Genomic DNA, 22809 nt, shown 5'->3' with positions numbered 1-22809 from the left:
TTGCACGTTTCCATGGTTTTCCCAATTCATACTCACCTTTGTGTTTGCTTTCTACAGCAGACCTGAGAAAGGATTTTGTGTTCAAAACTTGTCAATTTTCTCCAATTACACAAGTAGATTTAGTAAAGATTTCTTGACTTCACAATTTTACCTTTCTTATGCTGATGTCTGCCTGGGTCTCACAGCCATATTTTAAACGTTCAGTTCTAGCAATCCAAAAGAATAAGTAATTGCATAGGTTCACAAAGTAGATAAATGCTTGAGTGATAGACATAGCTCAGAATTGCAATACAGTCTCTGCTGTAGTTGAGACCTTTACTTTAAAATGGATGATAATAGCAAAGTTAAGGAAAAAAAGAGTTTAAATCTTACCGATAATTGATATTGGCTTTCTGGCAAACCGTATTCTTCCCTGGAAGCCAACATACTTACTCCTGCAGCCTGCAGACCACAATCGGACCACATATTCAGCACCAAAAAACACAACCAGAACTATTTCCTATCAGAATTAAAAGGAAAAAATATCAGTTTTTTTCATTAAAAGACAGACTACAGTTTGCACATCTAATTTATTCCCATCACTAATACAAATAAGCTTATTGAGATGAAAGATGCAATAAAAAGGAATATTCTTAATCTGTTCACTTTTTATATGCATATGCCAGCCAGTACATAAAAGGGAGATATAATCTGTTCCTGAATGTGATTTGCATGAATAAAAGGATGGTTTAAACTCCATTCCATCAGTATATCACAGGAAAAAACCACAATATTCTTCTTCTTTTTTTCTTTCCAAAACTTAAAATTTTTAAGAATAAGAAATGGAGGGAGGCTACAAGCATATCTTTCCTAAAACTAACAAGTATATGAAACATTTCTAGATCATGAAACAGAATTTATAAACATAAAACCAGAACGTGTAATGTCAACTTTTGTATATTCAAAATAGAATCATAGAATATCTCAAGTTGGAAGGGACCCATAAGGATCATCAAGTCCAACTCCCTGCTCCTTGCAGGACTACCTAAAACTAAACCATATGACTAAAACCATCATCCAGATGCTCCTTGAACTCTCTCAAGCTTGGTGCTCCCTTGGGAGCCCATTCCAGTGACTGACCACCCTCTCAGTGAAGAACCTTTTCCTAATCTCCAGTCTGAACGTCCCCTGATGCAGCTTTATTCCATTTCCTTGTGTCCTATCACTGCTCACCAGAGAGAGATCAGTACCTCCCACTCCACTGCCACTGTTGAGGAAGTTGTAGACTGTGATGAGATCACCCCTCAGCCTTCTCTTCTCCAAGCTGAACAAACCAAATGACCTCATCCGCTACTTGTAGGTCTTGCCTTCAAGGCTTTTCACCATCTTGGTAGCCCTCCTCTGGACACACTCTAATAGTATGATGTCCTTCTTATATTGAGGCATCCTAAACTGTTCAAGGTGGGGCCACACCAGTGCAGAGGAGAGTGGGAAAATCAGCACCCTTGACCAGCTAGCTATGCTGTGCTTGATGCACTCCAGGACACGGTTGGCCCTTTTGGCTGCCGGGGCACACTGTTGACTAATATTCAACTTGCCAACAACCAAAACCCCCAGATCTCTTTCCAAAGGGCTGCTCTCCAGCCTCTCATCCCCCAATTTGTATGTATAACCAGGATTTCCCCAACCCAGGTGGCGAATGCAGCGCTTGGTCTCATTAAATTTCATACAGTTGGTGGTTGCCCAGCTCTCTAGTCTATCCAGATCTCCCTGTAAGGCCTCTCTACCCTTGAGGGAGTCCACAGCTCCTCCTAGTTTAGTACTATTGGCAAGTTTACTTCATGTACATTCAATTCCTGCATCCAGATCATTTATAAAAACATTAAAGAGTACTGGCCCTAAAATTGAGCCCTGGGGAACCCCACTGGTGACTGGCCGCCACCCTGATGTAATCCCATTTACTATAACCCTCTGAGCCCAACCCATCAGCCAATTGCTCACCCAACATATTATGGACTTGTCTAGCTGTGTGCTGGACAGTTTATCCAGAAGGATACTGTGAGAGCCAGTATCAAAAACTGCTAAAATCCAAAACCACCACATCTACTGACTTCCCTTGGTCAACTATGGGTGACCTTGTCATAACAGGAAATTAATTTGGTTAAGCAGGACTTTCCCCTCATGAACCCATGCTGGCTATGACCAATGACTGCGTTGTCTCTCAAGTGTTTTTTGGTAACTTGCAGAATAACCTTCTCCATAATTTTTCCAGGCACTGAAGTGAGACTGACAGGCCTGTAATTACCAGGGTCTTCCTTCTTACCCTTCTTGAAAATTGGAACAACATTTGCCAGCTTCTAGTCGATTGGGACCTCTCCAGACTCCCAAGACCATTGAGAAATAATGGAGAGAGGTCCCGCAATGACATCAGCCAGTTCTTTCAGTACCCTGGGATGAATCCCATCGGGCCCCACAGATTTATGCGCATCCGGCTGAAGCAGCAAGTCTTGAACATGTTCAGGGTCGGCTGGGAGTTTATCATCCCTGCAAGCACGGTCTTCCACCACAGGGCTCTGGGGTTCCCAGGGCCCATCATCGGTGTTGAAGACAGAGGGGAAGAAGGCAATAAATGTCTCCACTTTGTTTACGTTCCTATTTGTGAGGTGACCGACCTCGTCAAGCGATGACCCAATACTGTTTCTGATTCTCCTTTTGCTATTAACATATTTAAGAGATGGCTCTTAAAAAGTAACCAGCTTTCATGGACCCCAATACCTTCAAAAGCAGATTCCCAGGGGACCTTACTAACTAGATCATTCAGCAGCCCGAAGTCTGCTCTCCCCATATCCAGGATCGAAGTTTTGCTGGCAGTTCTTCTCCTATCACCAACTTTTGAAACTCAACTACTTTGTGGTCACTGTGACCAAGACAGCCACCAATCACCAGTTGGCCCACAAGTCTCTCTTTGTTTACAAACAACAAATCTAGCAGGGCACCTTTCCTAGTCAGCTACCTGCACCAAGAAGTTATCTTCAACATACTTCAGAAATTTCCTGGACCTGATTGTGTCCACTGTATGATATTCCCAGTTGATGTTTGGGAAGTTAAAATCACCCATAAGGACAAAGGCAGCTGATCTAGAGATTTCTTGTAGAATAATTCGTTGGTGTTGTCGTCCTGGCTGGGTGGTCGATAGTAGACTCCCACAAGAACACCTGCTTTATTTACTTTCCCCTTCATCCTTACCCAAAGGCTCTCAACCATGCCATCACCAACTGTAAATGTCATACAATCCAACTCCTCCCTTACATACAGCACCCCCACCCCCACCTTGCCTGCCCTGCCTACCCCTCTGGAAGCTCCTATGACCGTCCATCATGGCACCCCAGTCACAGGACTCATCCCACCAGGTTTCACTTATGCCGATGACGTTGTAGCTCTGCGACTGGGCCAAAGCTTCTAGCTTCTCTTGTTTATTCCTCATGCTGTGTGCATTAGTATAGAGACATTTCAGATGTGCTCCAGTGTACTCAGCACATCGTGGAGCAGACTGAAGGACCTTGCTAGCACACTGTCCCTCAAACATTGGTGTACCACCCCCAGGCTTATCTCTAGCAAGACTGGTTTTAACTCTTCTCCCCTTCAAATCTAGTTTAAAGCTCTTTCAATGAGCCCTGATAACTCCTGTGCAAAGATCCTTTCCCCGATTTGAGACAGGTGTACCCTGTCTGTCACCAGCAGGCCTGGTGTCATGTAGACAGACCCATGATCAAAAAACCCAAAATTCTGCCAGTGACGCCAGGCTCAGAGCCAGGCATTGATCTGCTGGGTCTTCCTGTTTCTTCCCTCACCATTCCCTGCAACTGGAAGGATAGAGGAGAACACTACTTGTGCTCCTGATCTCTTAACCCGTCGTCCCAGGGCCCTGAAGTCTCTCTTGATCGCCCTTGGACTTCTTATTGCAACTTCATCGCTGCCTACCTGAAAAATCAATAATGGTTAATAATCTGAGGGCCGTACCAGGGTAGGAAGTTTTCTCTCCATGTCTTTAACCCGGGCACAAGGGAGGCAGCAAACTTCCCAAGAAGTGAGTCCAGTCTGCGTATTGGGCACAGCCTGCAGCCTGACACCTGAGTGGCAGCATGCTCCCATTGGAGCCCTGTCTGGGAAGATGCGTCGGTCGTGGCGGGCGCAGAGTTTAAAGAAGGCACAGCCTTCTGCCAGGTGGATACCATTGCTCCACGGTCGAGCCGGTAGAGCTACAGCACCCTTCCTGCATGAATACTGCTGCACCGTGCCCTGTGTTGCCCTCCCTGGTCGCTAGCACTCCCTACGGGTTTCTTCGGGGGGGGTTCAGCCCCAACCAGGTCTTGTCAACTGCTGTCTTGCGAGCTGCGGGCTCCTGGTGGGTCTCTCGGCTCCCTCCGAGGTCCCCCCCGTTCAGGAGCCCTCCCCACGCACTGCGCTGGAGCGCTCTGCTGCAGGTCGTGCCAGTACTGGAGCTGCTCACCTTGGTGACTGAGGCGAGCAGTATCTATACAGCATATAAAATAAATGAATTTTCTATATTTTAGTATTGCTGCCCTCTATAGCACTATACTGTAAAGCACTTGTGCATAACCAAGGATCAGTATACTTTGAGATACTTCTAAAGAAAGTGGATTAGTAAAGATCACAACATGGACAGATTTGTTGAGATCTTTGTTCCTTCCTTCCTTGTTTTCCCCTGCCATTGCAATATGCTAGCACAACAAAAATACAGCTTCTAGGCTTTGTTCCAACCCAAGCTGTATCCAGTAACTCAGAGTCACCAAACACCTCCTACATAAATTACAGCTTTGGAAAATATTTGTATTTTAACTTAAACATGCTTGCAATCTGCACCTGGGGAATTCTAAAGCACCCAAAGAGTGAACACACTTAAATTACAATTTTCACTGAATAACAATACCAACATGTCTTTAAAACTGACATTCTGAATGGCTGAAAAGAGACCAAATATTTCAAAGCTGAAAAAACAAATAAGAAAAGCTCTACACTAATATGCAAAACTTCATATCAATTTTGATTTTTAACAAAATTAGGTTAACAATTCTGTATTCACTTCTACCTCCTTGTTTTGCCTGGAATGAGAACCAAGAAAATATGCAGTCTTCCTCTGTTTTCATGGCACTTGCCGGCTGGCTAAAACCAAGGATTAGTAGAAAGCTAAGAAAGTTTACAGCACAGTTTGAAGGCAGAAGCACAAGAAAATACACAGCAAATCAGCTCCACAAGTTTGACTTTTTAAATTAATGTATTATCTAGAGCTTCTACAAGTAATACTTCTAAGTTTGTGCTCTGTCTGAAATCTAAATACAAACATTTATTCAAGCATAACACTCAAAGCACAATTCAAGAACGATCTTCAAAGGAAAACAATTCTTGCATTTCAGAAATCTTGCAAAATGCTCTCTCACTTATTAAATTGTCTACATATTTAGCAGGTTCCTGGTATCATCACTCAGTAGCATTTGTTTTCAAGTCTCTTATTAAGGATCTCTTATTTCCACCAAAGGAAGCAGAACACTGTCTATATGGACCTAATAGACCTGCTGGATGAACGCACTGAAGCTTGCAGTAGACTGTGAAGTCATGAGCATTTCTTTCTGTAATTAGGCAGAAAGCTAGTACCAAAGCTTGAACTGAAAGAGCATTTCTGAAGCAAACAGTTCCACGTCCTTATCTGCAGACTAAAATGGCTGAGCTCTACTGAGCTCCACCTCAGAAATACATGTGTTTGCAGTCTTAGAGGAAGAAACACTATTAGAAAGCATAGCTTACACGACTTCGTTGACAATGTTGGTAACTTATCCTTTCACAAGGAAGATATCCATAGCAATTCAAATGAAAACAAACGTGCCATCCAACTGCATCAAAAGCATGCTTCTGCCACTCAGTGGCAGTTTATTCAATGTCGGTCCTAACAGACAACACTGATGGCAGTGGAAGAATCATTACTACAGAAACTGCGTATTAGAATCAGTGGGTCAGTTAGGTAAAAAATTCCATGGGAAGGAGACAAGCAGATAAGCGCTGAGGAAGCAAAAACTTCTTAGACTTAGGTTATTCCTTGATGATCCTCTGAGAGTACTTTTAAAATTTTAAATTAAAACTATAACTGGCCTGAGGGTATTTTATTCTCAAGGCAAATTCCAGAACCTATGATTTTATTTCAGCTACCAGCAAGAACCCATCTTGGTTACATCCAGGAAACCCTGCTGAAGTCAATAAGGTTGCATAGTCTATGGAAAGGAAAAATAAATTGTTGACAGGAATGAGGAAGGAGGAAGAATCTACATCTTCAATAAATTTGGAATTAATTACTGATCTCAGTTCATTTTGTCCTGAAGAGGTGTCCACATTACCAAAACCACAGCAATTAACACATTTGTTGGCAGCCTCAGACAGGCCAAAGACCAAAAGAGCATGGAAACTGGACAAACATCACAGCTCTATAGGTGGTCCCTCAAAAAAAAAAAACCAAAAAAAAAAAAAGGAAGATTATGAAACTTACACTGTTGTTGTGTATACTGTAATGAAAAATCGAAGACATCCATTCCCAGGGCTGTCAAGGCTGATCAAGCTTCACCTCACTAAATTCAACTTTAAAAAAGCCCTAACCTGCCTCCTTTTCCTCCTATACACATAAACACTTTTCAGAACCTTAAATTTATTACCTCATATTTACCTTCTGGTAAAAAAAAAAAAAAAAAAAAACAAAACCAAAACCAGCAATTTTCTGGAAAGTCAGAAAAAATACTTGTTCTCACCAAAATGGCAACAAAAGATGGTGAGGAGTTGCTGTGGACAAAACATGAACCAGAAAAAAAACTGCACAAAAAATCTGCAAATTAAATAGTATGCCTAATATGCTTCTGATGATTGACATCCATCTGTATGTCAGTTTGAGATCTTTCTCCAGCATTCTGAAATTTTCCAGAACCCTTGCTTTCAAAATGGGATTATACTCACAAGGATCCCACAAAATTTTTTATTTAGGCTCCCAGCAGTTATTTTTCCCCTTCTCCTGCGAGTAGTGAAGGAAGAAATACATGATGGAGGATTCTCAGCAGATTTCATAAACTTGGAAAGCCATTTGGCATCAACAGAAGTCAGGGATGAACTCCCCTAATGAAATCAAAACCAAAAATAACAAGTAGGAACAAACCATTACCTCAAAAAAATAAGAGCCACATCAGGCTTGATCAAAATAGAGCTAATAAATACCCTTGGGTACTCTGTCTAGCAATTAGTTTCAGGTGTCAGCCTTCCATTTTTCTCAGCAACCCTTCTCTGAACTCCTGTGAGGAAAGAAAGGGAAAGCAAAACCGCACATCCGTCGAACGGAACAGTTGCCACAAACTGTCAGGACATTTGCCAGGACCCACTGAAGGATCACGGGACCGGTGTGGAAAACCCAGAGCATCATCCTTTGGGGCACCGAATCTGCTCCGGAGGCACAGCCCAAGGCAAGCTGTATTGACAAGCGCACCAGTGGAGAGGGTCTTTAGGCAGTGGTGCAACTCCAATTAGCTTCCAGGAAGCGGAGCACAGAGTAGGGAAACAACAGTAGGGGCCAGATCCTTCACACTCACATGTTAGGCTCTTCCTGTTTTGTTAGTGGTAAAGGATACTCTTGGCAATTCAAATTGCCACAGTAATACTAGGGAAAGCATTTAACATGCAGTAATTGCCTACCCACTGTAAAGAACTGACATATAATATAACTACAGATTTTAAACTGGGCTTGTACTACCTAATACCTCTGCTAAAGTCAGTAGCGGTGTTCCATTATTCTGTGCTTGTCCCTCTTGTCTGGGAAAAAAAAAAAATCAAAACACACACCTATAATATTCTTTGCTCAGTCAGGTGGAAGCCCTTAAACTAATTTCATTTTGTATTTTTTTCTTTTTCTTAATTCTAGCCACTGCATAAGTCTTTTTTCCCCCCCCCACAAAATAAGTCATAAAATGATACATAATCATGTTTATTCTATTCTTAGTATAACTCCATTTTATTAATTTTATTTAAAATATGAAAAAAAAAGCTTAAAGGGAAATATGTATGCAAATAACTTCCATCCGTATCTAATTCAGTCAAATAAGAAGCTTGTGGAAAAGCCATCAACTTTTACCCAAGAATGTCATTGATGACCAAATAAAAAAATGCTCACATTAACACAGAAAATCAACATTTTATACAGGACCGTGCGTAAATGAAATATACAGCCTGGAATTTACAATATGTTCCAGTACGGTTATGGATAACTGCATGGGGGAAGCAGGAGAAGGGAAGGAGTTCGGCTGGAGTGATTAAAGTGCACACATGAAAAAGACAAGTATTTTCTCAGCTGCAGCTGTGTTTTAGGTGGAGAGCACACACAAGGCTCTCTTCACTTTTTTTATTGGAATATTTAGGTGCTCGGGTAAAAAGAGGAAGTGGGATGGCTAAATGAATAGTGTGTGCTCACGAAGATTCAATCAAGGAATGGCAGCTCAAAACAATGAAGCCTCAGAAGCAGGCATAAAGGTTTAATAGTCCAAATGTTTGCACACGTGTATTTGTGTCCAAAATTTAATCTGATAACCTGTCTTCAAGGTTTTCCAGTCCTCAGAGTTGAAAATGTCAATTTAGTGACCTGTTTAGCTTAATAGTTACTCAAATGCTATGAAAACCTACTGATACTGAAAATACTTATTTTCTACCATCGTGCTTGCTCTTATAAAGATGACAGACATCATATGTGAAAATATAATATCCAATATATGGAAGAAAAGATGCCAAATGCTGCTAAGTGTCCTACAGTATCATTAGCTGATTCAGACTTAGATCTCTTAGATGAAACCAATGCACTTAATGTTTAAAAGTCTGTTGTTTGGATACAAATGGATTTGTCTAACACTTCTTAAAAAAATGTTCCATGCACTCCTGATAAATATGCTGAATTTACTGACTTCATACTGGGAGTATCTTTATCTTTCAGTTTATTGACATTTGCTATCTCCTGTACAGAATGAAGTTGTACACTAATAAGGGAAGCACATGGTGCTCTAGTCACATTACCTGTGACAACTACCATTCAATTGAGTTGGGTGAGCTGGAGAGGAAGATTTACTTTTAAATTCTATTTAGGCAGGCAACAGTTTTTCTACAAAGAAAATTAACTACAGTCTCAATTATTTTTGAGCAGGTTATTTTCTAGAATTGCTTAACTCAGGAAGATACTGCTAAAGCAAACACAATCAAATAGTGAATCAAGAAAATTTAAGAAGTTAGTGCCTGAAGTTCTTAATTTCGCTATAGATTCACCAGTACCTCACAGGAGCCCTCCAGTTCCCCAAGAGCATGTCTTGAAGCCTGACCTGAAGGGACCACTTCTGGTAGGAGGGGAAGGGTTTATCTTTACTCCCGGACTGGAATCTATCCAATGTGAATATCCACTTCAGAATTGTAAATAACCATGTCCATGTTTCTTAACCTTTTGATTTGGGAGAGTCTCAAAATTTTGAGGAGAGGAATTGGAAAAATCCTGCATGTACCTCTCCACCTTCCTCTCACTCCTAAATAAGAAATGTTTCTCTAGTCTCTTGGACCACATTCTGAAACCACTTTGCACAGAAAACTCTATAGAGCTAGAGTAAGAAGTGAGTAAAATTTGACTAAGGGCATTATGAGTTGGCCCTTTGTTAATTCGTCTCAGCCGTACTTACTGCACAATGATTTCTATTTTAGATAGCTGAAAAGCACACAGCAATCATCCAACACAGCATGTTCTGTACTGCGTTACGGCAACCCACAAGGTAATATAACCCACAAGAATAATTGTAGTATAATTCACATCGAGAAGATTGAGTTACACTTGATTCCAGAAAGGCTATGGCAACTCAGCAAGATCACTTAGCAGACAACTTAAGCTTATGGAAGGTGTTGAAAGACTTGTGGACTCATTTTTTTTTCCTAATATGTTTAATGTATGAAACAATATTCCATATCTATTTTAATTATGTTTTATATTGTAATAATGTAATATTCCTGATCTATTTTTTTATCTTCCCACAGATCAACAAGAAGCTCGGAAAGAAACAGGGATTCTCCCTCTTGTTTTCTCTCTCACAGGTTTACAAGGAATAAAAGAATAGAGCAAAAGCTTTTGAGTCATGTGGTTATTTTTATTCAGATGTATTCCACACTAACATAGTCTGACTCTTCCATAGTATAAAAGAAATAGTGTATTTTTCTACTGAAGCAGTTTACCTGTCAGCGCCTTTAAGGGATTGTACACTTCATTAACACCTACTGTTACACAGGCAATATACACTACACAAATATCACCAAATGCCACTAAATATTATGGGACCTAGTATGCATGTGATAATCTGTGAGAAATCCATTATCATCTGTAAGAAATGATCTGGTGAAGCCAGCCAGAGGAGTACCTGTGAACTTAATGTGTTAGACTATCAACATATCACTTTATTAAACAGACCTCGAGAAGGACCTAAGTGCTAATGCCATGTGGCAAAGCACAGATTTAGAGTTATAAATTGGCACAAAAGTAGGAAATGGATAAAAATTCCACCATTTTTACTTTCTAACACTGGTTGCTTTGATGGGATGGAGAAAATGCCCTCAAACCTATTAGAATACATACACTTCACCATAAATCGTAGAGAAGACTAAATAAAGCTTATAGAATCATAGAATCGTAGAATGGTTTGGGTTGGAAGGGACCTTAAAGATCATCTAGTTCCAACCCCCCTGCCATGGGCAGGGACACCTTCCACTAGACCAGGTTGCTCAAAGCCCCGTCCAGCCTGGCCTTGAACACTGCCAGGGATGGGGCATCATTATATACCATGCAGCCTTGTTTCTACTCTGCTAACAGATTAAAGATGACACAGCATTTTATGACATGACTACATAGTTTAAATGGAAGAAGGGACAAAAGCACAGACAAAAATAAAGGAACAGGAGAGCTCCTCCACTGTAGACAGGAAGAGTGTGTCCTCTTCTAAAAACACACACTTTGAAAATGGTGTCATCAACTCACTCTTTTCAAAAAAGAAAAGCCATCCTGACGTCTAGCTCAGAAACAGAGCACTGAAATACACACATGCCTTAGCTGGCTTAAGTAACCCAACTGTCACTTGGTACTCTGAAGTCTGGGTACTCTGAGAAGCCTAGCCTATATATACAGCAGGACGATGTGTTCATGGCACATGATGCAGAAGAAATCACTATATAAAGCCAAAACAGAGCAATGACTTCAGGAAAGCCACAGAATAACGTGATCTACCTGCAGCCTTGAAATCTTTCATGAGATCCCCTCGCTTAAGCCATGACTCCTAAATACAGCCACTACATGAGCCTCTCTCCTGAAAAGCGTAAGCAGCAGCTGATGTGGGAGCTCCTAATTTTATATCAGCCTTTTCTCCAACACGAATTGCAAACAGAGGAATGTTAATTAAAGCTACATGCTAAATGTAGTCACTACATGAGGATTGCTAGCAACCAAGCAGTGTGGGAGGGCAGTGAGGGCCTACAACAGAGACAAGTGAGGACCCTGAAAACAGAGTCTTGAAGGGTATTGTGTACCCTCTAGTACCGTACTGCTATGAACTACAGGTGTTAATGTGTTTGGAAGATATGCTGTTGCTTTTTCCAGCAACGTCAGAGGAAAGCGGATGCATAAAGTCTGTCTCCCAAAGGAAGAGGTACCACAGGAGCTGAGCTCATCTAGAAAAACCACTGGAATCTAGGATCCAGCCCTGCTGAAACAGGGAAGGCGATCCCAGCTGAAACACTAAGACTAGCCACCTTGTTTGTGGCTCTGCTGCAGAAAGCTTCTAGGACAGCACATGCCCTTTGAAGTCTTATCCCATAAGCCTGAGAAAACTATGGTAGGAAACCACCCATCGGGAGAATATGACTAGAATGTAGTGACCCCTGGTGAAAGCAAAAGACCCAGCAGCACTTTAGCTATTTTAACAGATAATAGTTTTGTGAGAAAGTCTTCCTTTTTTGCATTAGAAACAGACCACTATCAGAGATACAACGCTGAAATAACTAAGTTTTTTGTCCAATCAGGTATATAATCTCCTACACAGTTTTGCCATTATCACCTAGTCTGAAAATGTTGCAGCGATTTCACATTTGGATTCTGTGCTCTGAATTGGAAAGCACATTAAGATAAACAATATTTCCTATTCCTCCTTCATTCTAATTGCAATGACCACAACATTAAATACGTCATGGCATACAAGTAGAAATTAAATTAATAAGTTAAATCAATATGCTTTATAGCAAAACCATTCTATTTTCTCAGTCAAGAACACTCTTGGTATTCTTAAATTAAAAAAAGTAATTAATATCAAGATATTAAAACAGTGATAAATTTCCTCTTTACCTACAACACTCTGTCACGATACAAATTGATGATTTATTGTGTTCTGTTATAGTGTGTAAAAACATCATGTGTCTGATAAAATAATATTTTGTTCTTGTTTTTAGAACAGCACAATTAGTGAAATTACTCCCACGAGCTAAGAAACTCTCTTTTTGCAAGGTCTTTTACAAGAAAAATAAAAATCTGTCTTTTGTAAACTACCATGGTGACCTCTCCTGGTAGAAAAGCATATGACCTCTAACCATGAAAATTCAATCAGATTAATCCTCAAAGGAGGAATTACACCTGGCCCATTTTATAGTTTATTTTTTAATGCCATATTCTTAAAGATCTAGATGCCATTTACAAATCAAAACTGACACACAAACTACTAGATCATTAAGAAAACATTACAGCTTCCTGCTGTATAGGCAAAAGCCTATACAAGAGGCTTCGACAACTTCTTAAAAACAATTTTTCAACAGAATCATCTTAGAATAAGATAAAATTATAACTGTATATATTAGGGAATTAAAATTTGGGACAAAGTGGAAAGATAAAATGTTACCTAAAAGTGACACAATGAAGGAAGTCTGAAAAAATAGATGAACGTAAGCACATGCACGGTTTGCTGAAAACAGTTTTTTTTCCTTTTCTGGCATAAACTTTTTAAGTAAAAACAATAATTCCCATGCTAATTTTAAGTAAAAATACTCCTACACACTTTTTTTATTTTTAATCTCAGTTACTTGGCTACTGTGATCTTGGACTGAGACAACTTCAAGGTTTGCCTATGGTCATGCAAAAAGTCTGTGCTAATACATCAGCAACTCTTTGAAAATAGCTCAAGACATTCTTTGCTTTGAACAACCACCCAACAATACTAACTAGTGAAAATATATACATTTGTTGTATAATATGCACACACACCTAAAAGAAAGCTTTATATATCAGGAAGAAGACATGTCCATGTAAGTTTGATGACCTCCCAGAGAAGAAAGTGGCTGAAGAAGAAGCATAACTTTAAACACTAGAGTAAATAAGATTTTAGAGGATCATTCTTAGAACAAGGAGTATAAAAGGAAGACTTACATACAAGTTACAAATGTTAAAAGTCGAAAAAAACAGTTAAGCAAGCAGAAGGTTTTGTAATGAAAGACTTCATAAGCAATCAGCACTGATTTAATTGATCTGTTAAACTCACAGGGCAAATTTCAACAACTGAAAGCAAAAAGAAGTAAAATGGTTAGAACTCTAGGAAATATGGTCAATGGAAACAGAGTTGACCCGTGACAGGAATCCAAGGTAATGATAAAAGTGCATATATTTATTTTAAGAACAAGTAGATTAAAGACAACTCTAGTATTTAAAGACTAATTTTTTCTTCTCTTAATTATTTATTATTAAGCCATCTGTAAAGGCATCAGTGAAGAACTGAAGTATGAAATTACTTCAAGCAGCTGGGATTCCAATTAAAAAAAGAAATAATACTATGCCTGTTCTCTTAATTTCTCAGAATATGCATTTTTAAAGAGTTTTACATTAAGAAACAAGTAACAAGCAACAGGTAAGGATGATGGAACAAAAGGACAGCTGTCAGGTTTTGCCTTCTTCAAGATGAACACTCTTCAAGAGCCAGGTTCCTGTCAGAAAAGTGCATTTGGATGCAGCTCTGCAGCTCAGGCAGGAATCACAAACTCATTCTGCATTCAGTCACACGGTATTTAAGGACCACTTATGAAAACCATTGGGAAGGTAGCAGATAAACACAAGTAATAATTAGGAGTCAATTCTATCAAAGACAGAAAGTGAACAGTGTTGACTCAAGATTAAGTATTGACTGTAGGAAATCCCTTAATTACTGCTCTTGACTTGTATTTGGAAGAAGCTATTAAAAAGGCAAATGAACCCCATCAAATATCTCCATGAGTGCCAAAAGTGTCTAGAGAGTAATTAAGTAGGAAAAAAAAGAGACAGCTATTTAACAGGGTTTTTCTTCCTTGTTTTTACCAAAAGTATTAATCCATTTTTTAAAGGAATTTTAAACCAATTCCAAAATTCTGATGCTCACATGCCTGTTGGGAACAGGCTTTACCACATGGTCCACAAAAAGGCAAGAAAGACACGTTCCCTCCCCTACCCTCAAATCGTTACTCATAGAACATACCATACACCCCACTTACCCACCTGCTGGTACTCAGGCATGGCATGATAATTTGTGAGGCTGTACCTCAAGTTCATAAACACCACCCTGGGCAGGAATATTTCAGAAACTTGTTTTTATTATACAATAGAATAAGTTCTCTCTTTCAGCAATCCCGGTTACAGAACTGCCCATAGTCGTTCTTCACACCGCTCTTTTGGCTCAGCATGCTGCTCAGTTTTGCCAGTTTGTTCTGGTGATCAAAATGGAGGATTTCTTAAGAAGGTACCTGCTCCAATATTTAGGGCATGTGAAACTGGAAGAAATGCACAGGGACATCAGACAGGGGCCTTAAAAGAGGCATGCCAGCCTTCTTCCAGAAGTCAGACATTAAGGACTCAGTGCACCAAATCATGATCTGACAACAGGCCACTAAAGGTGACATCATGGTGGAAGTTCATCACAGACCACGTGATCAGGATAAGAAGGGAGACAAAGTCTTCTTTAAACAACTCAAGAAAGTTTCTAGATCATGCCCTGGTTCTTATAGATGACTATAATTCAGCTAGCACCTATTCAAAGAGCAACACAGTGAGATGCAAGCAATCTGAGAGGTTTCTGGAATGTTTCAGGAGTAACTTTTAGATACAGGTATTGAGCGCGCAACAGGGAATGAAACACAGCTGGATCTGCTTTTTAGATATACAAGGAAAAATGAGTTGGGGACATAATAATCAATGACAATGCCTTGGATGTAGCATCCAAGAAATGTAACTCAAGATCCTAAAGGGAATACAGACCCTACACTTTAGGAGAGCAAACTTCCAATTATTCAGGGAACTGATAGGTGGGATCCCATGGGAGACAGCTCTGAAGGGTCAACAAGCTCAGGATAGCTACCAGGTCTTTAAAGACAACCTCCTCCAAATTCAAGGAAGTGATGAAAGGTAACAACAAGAGAACAAGGGAAGTGATTATCCCCCTTTACTTAGCAGTAGATTGCACCTAGAATGCTGCACCTGGTTTTTTCCACCACTACAAGACTTTGATAAACTGGAGCAAGTATCGCATAGGGCCATCAAGGTGGTCAGAGTGTTTGGACCACATGCCCTATAAGGAGAGGCTGAGGGAACTGGACTTGCTCAGCCTGGAGAAGTGAATGCATGTGGGACCTCTGAGCTGCCTGTCAATACGTACAAGGAGGTAATTGAGAAGATGCAGCCAGGTTCTTAACAGCAGTGCATGGCAGGAAGATGAAAGAAAACAGACCACAGCAGAAGAATGAGATAACAAACGAAAATTGAAAGAAGGGAGGTTCGTACTAGATATAAGGAAAACCTTCTTCACCATGAGGGATGGTCAGGCATTGGAACAGGCTGCCCTGAAAGGCTATGCAGTCTCCATCCTGGGAAGTTTTCAAGATCCGATGGGATAATGCCCTGAGCAACCTGGTCTGATCTCATCACTGACCTTGTTTTGAGCAGGAGGTTGGACTAGAGACCTCCTGAGGTCCCTTCCAACCCAAATTATTCTCTGACTGTATGAAAAGAAGAAACCACCAAGGCACATGGTTTGAGAGTTCTGTGAGATTCAGCATTTGCATACTATGACAAGTAGAGATGCTCTTCCCTCCCATTATGCAATCTGTAACTAGAGTGGCCGCAATTATTTTGGAAAACCCTATTTGCCCTTCCTTCTTGGAAAATTCCAGCATCTGCAGGAGCTGAAGAGATGGGCAGGCACTGCAAGTTTAGAAGGCAGATGGTAATGTAGTATTGCCTTAAGTGTTGCAAATACTTTATTGACAACTGTGGCCCATTCCATTGTGCTTGTTTCCCCAGACAGTGTGCAAGAACTTTCTCATGCAGCAGATCCTAAATACTGATGGATAGACAAGTGAAAAAGCTCCCAACAGTACAGATCCAGGACCAAGGAAAGCAGAGGAAACTAGAGATTCCTTTTCATACCACACTACATGTAGCAATCTGAATAAAAAACAACTGTGAGTGCATTTAAGCTTTGTGGATTGTGAAATAACATGTACATTGTTGTTCTACCTAGAAGCCTTGTGATCCATTTTAAACACTATTTGAAACTCTAAGCTTCTCTCTGCAAGTATAAGAAATTCAGGAGCAATGATGTTCTTGACTATCTATTCTGTTGGTGTTTATCACCATGATTCATTGTGTCAGTGCCACTGTCACTTCCCTCATTTGCTGGGTTGCTAAATAGTCAGAGGAGGAAAAAAAAAAAAAAAACCAAAAAAAACCCAACCAGGAATTAACAAAGATCATACAATGTATGTACATGGAAAAATTAAATTAGATTATCACAGACAGCTGGCAAAAACCCTTCCAAGAGTGACAGTGAATACACAAAATATTTGGTAGCATGCGAACAAAAACCTCCTTCAAATGACAGCATTTACAAGTTCAAGACAAGCAATTTTACCGGTCCTACTACCACAGAAGTAAACTGATTTTACCACAGTGATGATCAGATGGAGATTTACAAGTTGTCTTTTCTTCATAAATGCAAAGAACAGAAGTTTCCTTTCAGCCCAAGCAAGGACATCAAAATAGAGCAATTTACAGCATTTGGGGAGGCATAGCATCAGCCTGTATCAGAAGCTGTGGCTATGCAACATCTTCAATAGTCTCAAAGATGACAGATTGGCCTTAACAGTCAAACGCAGGGACAAAGAGTCATATTTTTTTCCTCCAGAATTCACTTGAATTTTCAGAGACTTGAAAACATATGCTTGGCGGGGGGTGGGGCGCAGCGAATAAGGGTTTGAGGCTTTTTTTACTTTAAGTTCCAGCAATTGCTTCTTCAGCTCCCTTCTTCCATTCAAACTACAAACACTGCTTTGGAGGGCCTTCTTAATGTGGTATTCTCTCCTTGGTATATTCACATAGCTCGTCTGAATGATGATATATTTCACATTTGACAAGAAATTATCTTACACCACCCAGATGTATTAAGACCATTAAAAAATTTAGTCTTTAAAACACAAGACTTTAGTGGCTTAGGACACATATGCAGTTACATCTGTTACTAATGTGCCATATCTACCTCAGTGCTGCATATTATCCAAAATTATATTTGACATATCATCTCACCCTATCTAAGAAAATACAAAACACTTAGGCATCTAAAAGTATCAAATGCTAGTCTTCTTGTCAGGCCTTACCAACTTTCAACATTACAATTTTGAAGTTGATCCTTCCCAACTGTTAATCTACCTCAATATAATGAAAAGCAGTTTTTCTACAAGTGGCAAAATACCACAAGCATCACAGACTAGTATTTATTTGCTACTGACACACTAACAGGGCTATGCAAAGAATTACAGGTTCCTTCAGTCAGGACAGAAACAAATAAATTTCATTTTGAACTCGATCCAATAGATGTTTTGGCCCAATTTTTTTTCTCACCCTACTGGCCGTCTCCACTGTTCTCAAATAGTTTCAAAAGAGCAGAGTGGCATGGAAGGCAGAATACATATGCATGTGTTTTCATATTTTGGTGAGAGAAGCTCTCTCTGGTTCCATGAACAGTCAACTATGGTATGAAGTAGATCAGAGTAATGATCTATTACAGAGTAAAGACAGCAATGACCCCCAGGCTTCTGTGGGGTTAGCACTCTCCTGGGTAAAATGGGAGATGCAGTTTGAAATTCCTTCAGGTAAAGGTGGGGAGAAGTGCTCCAAACAGGAGTCTAACCATTCAGCTACTAGAAACAAGAAACCTTCACAACTCTATGAAAAAGAACTAATTCAATTAGCTCTAAAAGCAATATTTCAAGTGTTGTAACTGAAGTGAATTTATTTCAGAGCAAACTCTAATACTCACAGTTTTAAGACAAATGCTTTCTAGGCAAGTGAATCTACAGTAGCCAGCAGAACAGCTAACCTCTGTGTTGGCCGTTTCTAGGAAGGAAGCTCAGGAAACAGCAGGGAGGAAAATAAACTCAAGAGAGGTATCTATCCTCCAGGGTAAGGCTGTAACACAACATGGCCAAGAAATTGTTCCAGCACTGCCACTGACTATGCATGATTCATTTGTTTGATGATAACATCACTTAAAAATAGCTGGCAATGCTATGTGGGCACTATGTGAACCCCATATCTGTCTTCATATAGTTATTTTTTGTCCAACAATAATATGTGTCTGTACATGCACATACCATCTGCACAAAAACAATCAGCTAAGCGTTGAATCCTTGCCAGTATTACTGTTTGGTGGTGGTTATACTGAGCTATAATCACTCTACATCCTTCAGTGAGTATGAGAAGACTATGTATGATTGGCAGAATACTGCACTTTGCTTGACACTGAATATGGCTTAAAGGCCAAGCAACATTTGTTACAGGATTAACGTTAATCAAAATCCCCAAATAACTAGGGATCCTAATGATGGCTTAGTCAATGGCATTCAAAAGCTGCATATACTAATGTAGTCTGAGCCACAGGAAAACAAATAAGTAAGTAACTGATTTTTATTTTCAGACCAGATGGAAAACCCAAATCCATCACATTAGAAGTCACCACTTGGCAAAAAAAAATTTACAGTAAGAATACTGAGATTATCACACATTGAGATCAGAGGATATGAGTGGCTGAAATACAGATATTGTGCACAACTGTTTAAAAGTGGTTTACTCCATTTTTATCAAGGATGCTTCATTGCCATTCTTAACTTTCTACAGGTGAAGAGGGGCAGGGGGGAACAGAGAAGGAACATTGTGTGGAGTCCTCATGAAAATGATTTGTATTTTTATTTCCCACCTACCTCAAATTAACACTTAAAAATTTCATATGTATGTTACAACAGTTGTCAGATGGTTCCTGGATGTGATTTCACATTTTTAAGAGACTTGATAGCTCAGGACTGGTAACATGGTCCAGGTACATTTCATCTGTAAATTAGCCCCTCAGTCCAGTGATAAAAAATTTTTTCCCTGGCTACTGTGAAAACAATAAGTCACCTCTGTATACCTCCAAGTGAGCAGATTTTTCTATCACACCACCTGTTGTTTAAATTACTACTTAAGATCCTAACATCAAGAAAAGGATATTAGATAAGCAGCACAATGTCTTTATGCTTTTACAAAATACCAGGTACAAAACTTAATGTATGATCAAGAAGAATCCAACACCCTAGTGGATTGCTAACAGCCATAACAGTTAACAAGCACCAACTTCAAAGCCGAATCACTGATGCATAGAGGTGTGATAGAAGCTCTTCCTTTCTGTTCTATATACTGGCAAACTAGTCTGACAGAAATCACTTACCCCCTGAGATTCAAATACTTCTGAAGAGCATGGTCCTTGGCCAATTTTTTACCATAAGACTTAGAAGAAATGTTTCAAAAATACATTCCTGCCTATAGAATATCCTGTTCCACACTGCATAAGACTGATGAACACCAGTTGTCTACTGTAAGAGCTACAGGGTACAGTTTCATACCTTATAAAAAGCAAGAATATTAAAACTGTTAATCTATCAAGTACCCTCACAGTTTACAGGTCTAGAAAATAATCATCCCCATTAAACTATGACCTTCCTTTAATGAAAGCAGGTAATACTTTAAATGTCCTAGTAGCATGCTTTGCATGAGGATTTTAAACAGTTATCTCCCTTGTTCACCTAAAGCAATTTAGATTTAGTCAAATTGACTAGAGTCTTTTACAAAAATGTTCACTTACCATCCAGAAAAGGGTTCCAGTGGCAAATTCAGAATAATGCTCTATAGTAGACAGTACACTGAATATTAAACAAATCAGCACCAAGAGAAACCTGCAGAAAGAAAACAGTGTTTAGTGACTCATCAAGTTGAACTGCAAATCTAGATCTAGTTTTAGCTCTCATTCATATAACTTTTTTCATCACAAGTATTTTGTGTTTAATCAGTTCATTCTTCCTAGTCAAGTGAATATCATCATTTTGCATTCAATAACTTCAAAGAAACATGGAATAAAAATGACAGAATGGCTGAACACAGTTAAATAAAAAGCTAAAACTCACATTATCAAGTATGATTTCCCATAGAAGCTTGTCATAGTGAATGTTCCATGTTTCACTGATTACTATATAACTTATGTGCTGCAGTAGAAAGGTATCATAATTGATAATGCATTCATTAAAGTAGAATTAGACATTAGACATTAGACATAGAATTAGACTCCTTAGGACTGGAGTGAGGAACAGTAACTTCAATGAAAAATATTCCATTGAATACATTCCATGAATTCAAAACATCCATAAATACAGAAGAAATAGCTACTACCACAGTATTTCTAGTATCACCATTCAGACAAAGAAAAAAATTCAAGTCTCAAAATACATACTCCTGCCCCCCAAAATAGTTTAAAAAAGCAAAATTGAAAAGTCATGAGAATTGGAAAAGAAAATGCACAGTTGAATTTAGTTGATTAAATGCTTAAATGCTGGCAGAATACCCATTACTTTGATGCGTACTATGTCTCAGCCATCTTTCCACCATTGGTAACATGTTGAACAACTGGTGAAAATAAATGATGTATGAAGAACTCTGACGGACAGATCAGAAAGACAGACTTCTGATATGTTTGCACTACAGTTTTCACCATCTCTTAAGGTCATGCAGAAAACAAGAGAAAAGTAAGAGAATGGAAATTTCTTCCACTAACAGCCAGAAACATACCCTCTTTTGTACCAACCCTTCCAGATGTCATTTCCTCTGATTCCATGCCAAAAGGCTGTACCTAAACTCCAAAACTCCCAAACCAGCAATTAAAACATTAACAGTCCTGCATGTAATGAGATATTTTTCCAATGAGAAACCCTTCTAAAGAAGATAAACACTACTGACGAGGCTCATTCAAAAACTTCAAAGCAAATGACAGACTATCAGCCCTGGTGGCTGTACTATTAAAATTGTGAGATTTCAGCAAACAGAAATGAACACACTAATTACACTTAGTGTGCTTTTGGTAGCTTTTACATTAAAAATACAGGAGGAAGAGCTTATCGGGAAGGGGAAAAATTCATGTGCAACCTAGAGACCAGTGACAAGATAATTTCTTAGGATTCTATCCAGGGACTTGCCTTGGTCAACATTTTTACCAGTGTTCAGAATAGGAGATGAAACGCACCTCATCGAGTCCACACATGACACCAAACCAGGGGTTCAGTCAATAAACCTGAGGGCAGAGTCACTGGTTAGAGGTGCCTGGAGAGGCTAAGGAACAAGCCTACAGGAATCTCATAAAACTCAACACGAACAAATGTCACGTCCTGCACATAGTATGGGGCAGGCCCAAACCCCCATCGGATGAAGACTGCCGACATCTTGAACTGCATCCCCTGTAGCCCCGCCAGAATGCGAAGGGCAGTGATGGTTCCCTTCTGCTGGACTACACCTGGGGTGGTGCACGCAGATGGGGCCCCAGGGTCCAGCACAGAGGTGACAGACCAGAGAGAGCTTGGTGGAGGGCAAAAGCAGCACGAGGACAACCCTCACCCAGCGTGAGCAGGGACAGGTGACGCCACCCTAACGGCAGAGGAAGCCCTGCCCCTACTGCCCACCTTGTGGCCCACCTGCCCCAAAGTCCCGTACATCTTCCAGTCACCTCGCCTGTTCCCTTCACCTATTTCTGCCTCCAGGGGTTGCCATTTTGTAAAACGCCATCCACCCCTTTTTCACAGGCTGCCCTGTGACTGGCTGATAGCAACACTTGCCCCTTCAGAGTGGGACGCTCCTGCCTACGATAGACCCGTAGGTAGTGTGGGTAGACCCACATTTTTTATCTCATACCCCACGTGCTTTCATACTTCTCTGTGATTGGATGGTTGCCATTTTTTTGAAACCATCATACCCACATGATCTCAGACCACTCTCTGACTGGCTGCTCATTTCCTTTGGACCAGGAAGTGCTCATACAAAAAAAAATACATATACATTTTTGTATATACCTAGGTTTCTATATATAGAAATAGATATACATAATATATAGACTATATAGACTATAGAATTGTGGTGGGTTGACCCTGGCTGGCTGCCAGATGCCCACCCAGCCGCTCTCTCACTTCCCATCCTCGACAGGACAAGGGGAGAAAATAAGTCGAAAAGGCTCGTGGGTCAAGGTAAAGACAGGGACAATTGCTGTCATGGGCAAAACAGATCCAACTCGGGGAAAATTAACTTAAATTATTGCCAGTTAAAATAGATTGGGATAGTGAGAAACAAATAAAACTAAAACATCTTCCCCCCAC

The 22809-nt window shown here is 39.9% G+C and overlaps 1 protein-coding gene across 1 annotated transcript in view; it reads right to left on the bottom strand.

Moving 5' to 3' along the window:
- LOC115352798 (potassium voltage-gated channel subfamily KQT member 1-like) overlaps window positions 1–22809 on the bottom strand; it is a 506833-nt gene that overhangs the window by 461840 nt on the left and 22184 nt on the right. The window contains exons 2-3 of the mRNA XM_030041436.1: window positions 20262–20352; window positions 373–499 (exon numbers count right to left, since the gene is read on the bottom strand). Coding sequence (XP_029897296.1) covers window positions 373–499; window positions 20262–20352 — 218 coding nt within the window. The remainder of the gene's footprint in view (window positions 1–372; window positions 500–20261; window positions 20353–22809) is intronic.

The sequence above is a fragment of the Aquila chrysaetos genome, chromosome 17 (assembly GCF_900496995.4).
Source record: "Aquila chrysaetos chrysaetos chromosome 17, bAquChr1.4, whole genome shotgun sequence".
NCBI lineage: Eukaryota > Metazoa > Chordata > Aves > Accipitriformes > Accipitridae > Aquila > Aquila chrysaetos.
Note: the sequence above shows the minus strand (reverse complement) of the source record. Positions and strands in the feature narration are given on the sequence as shown.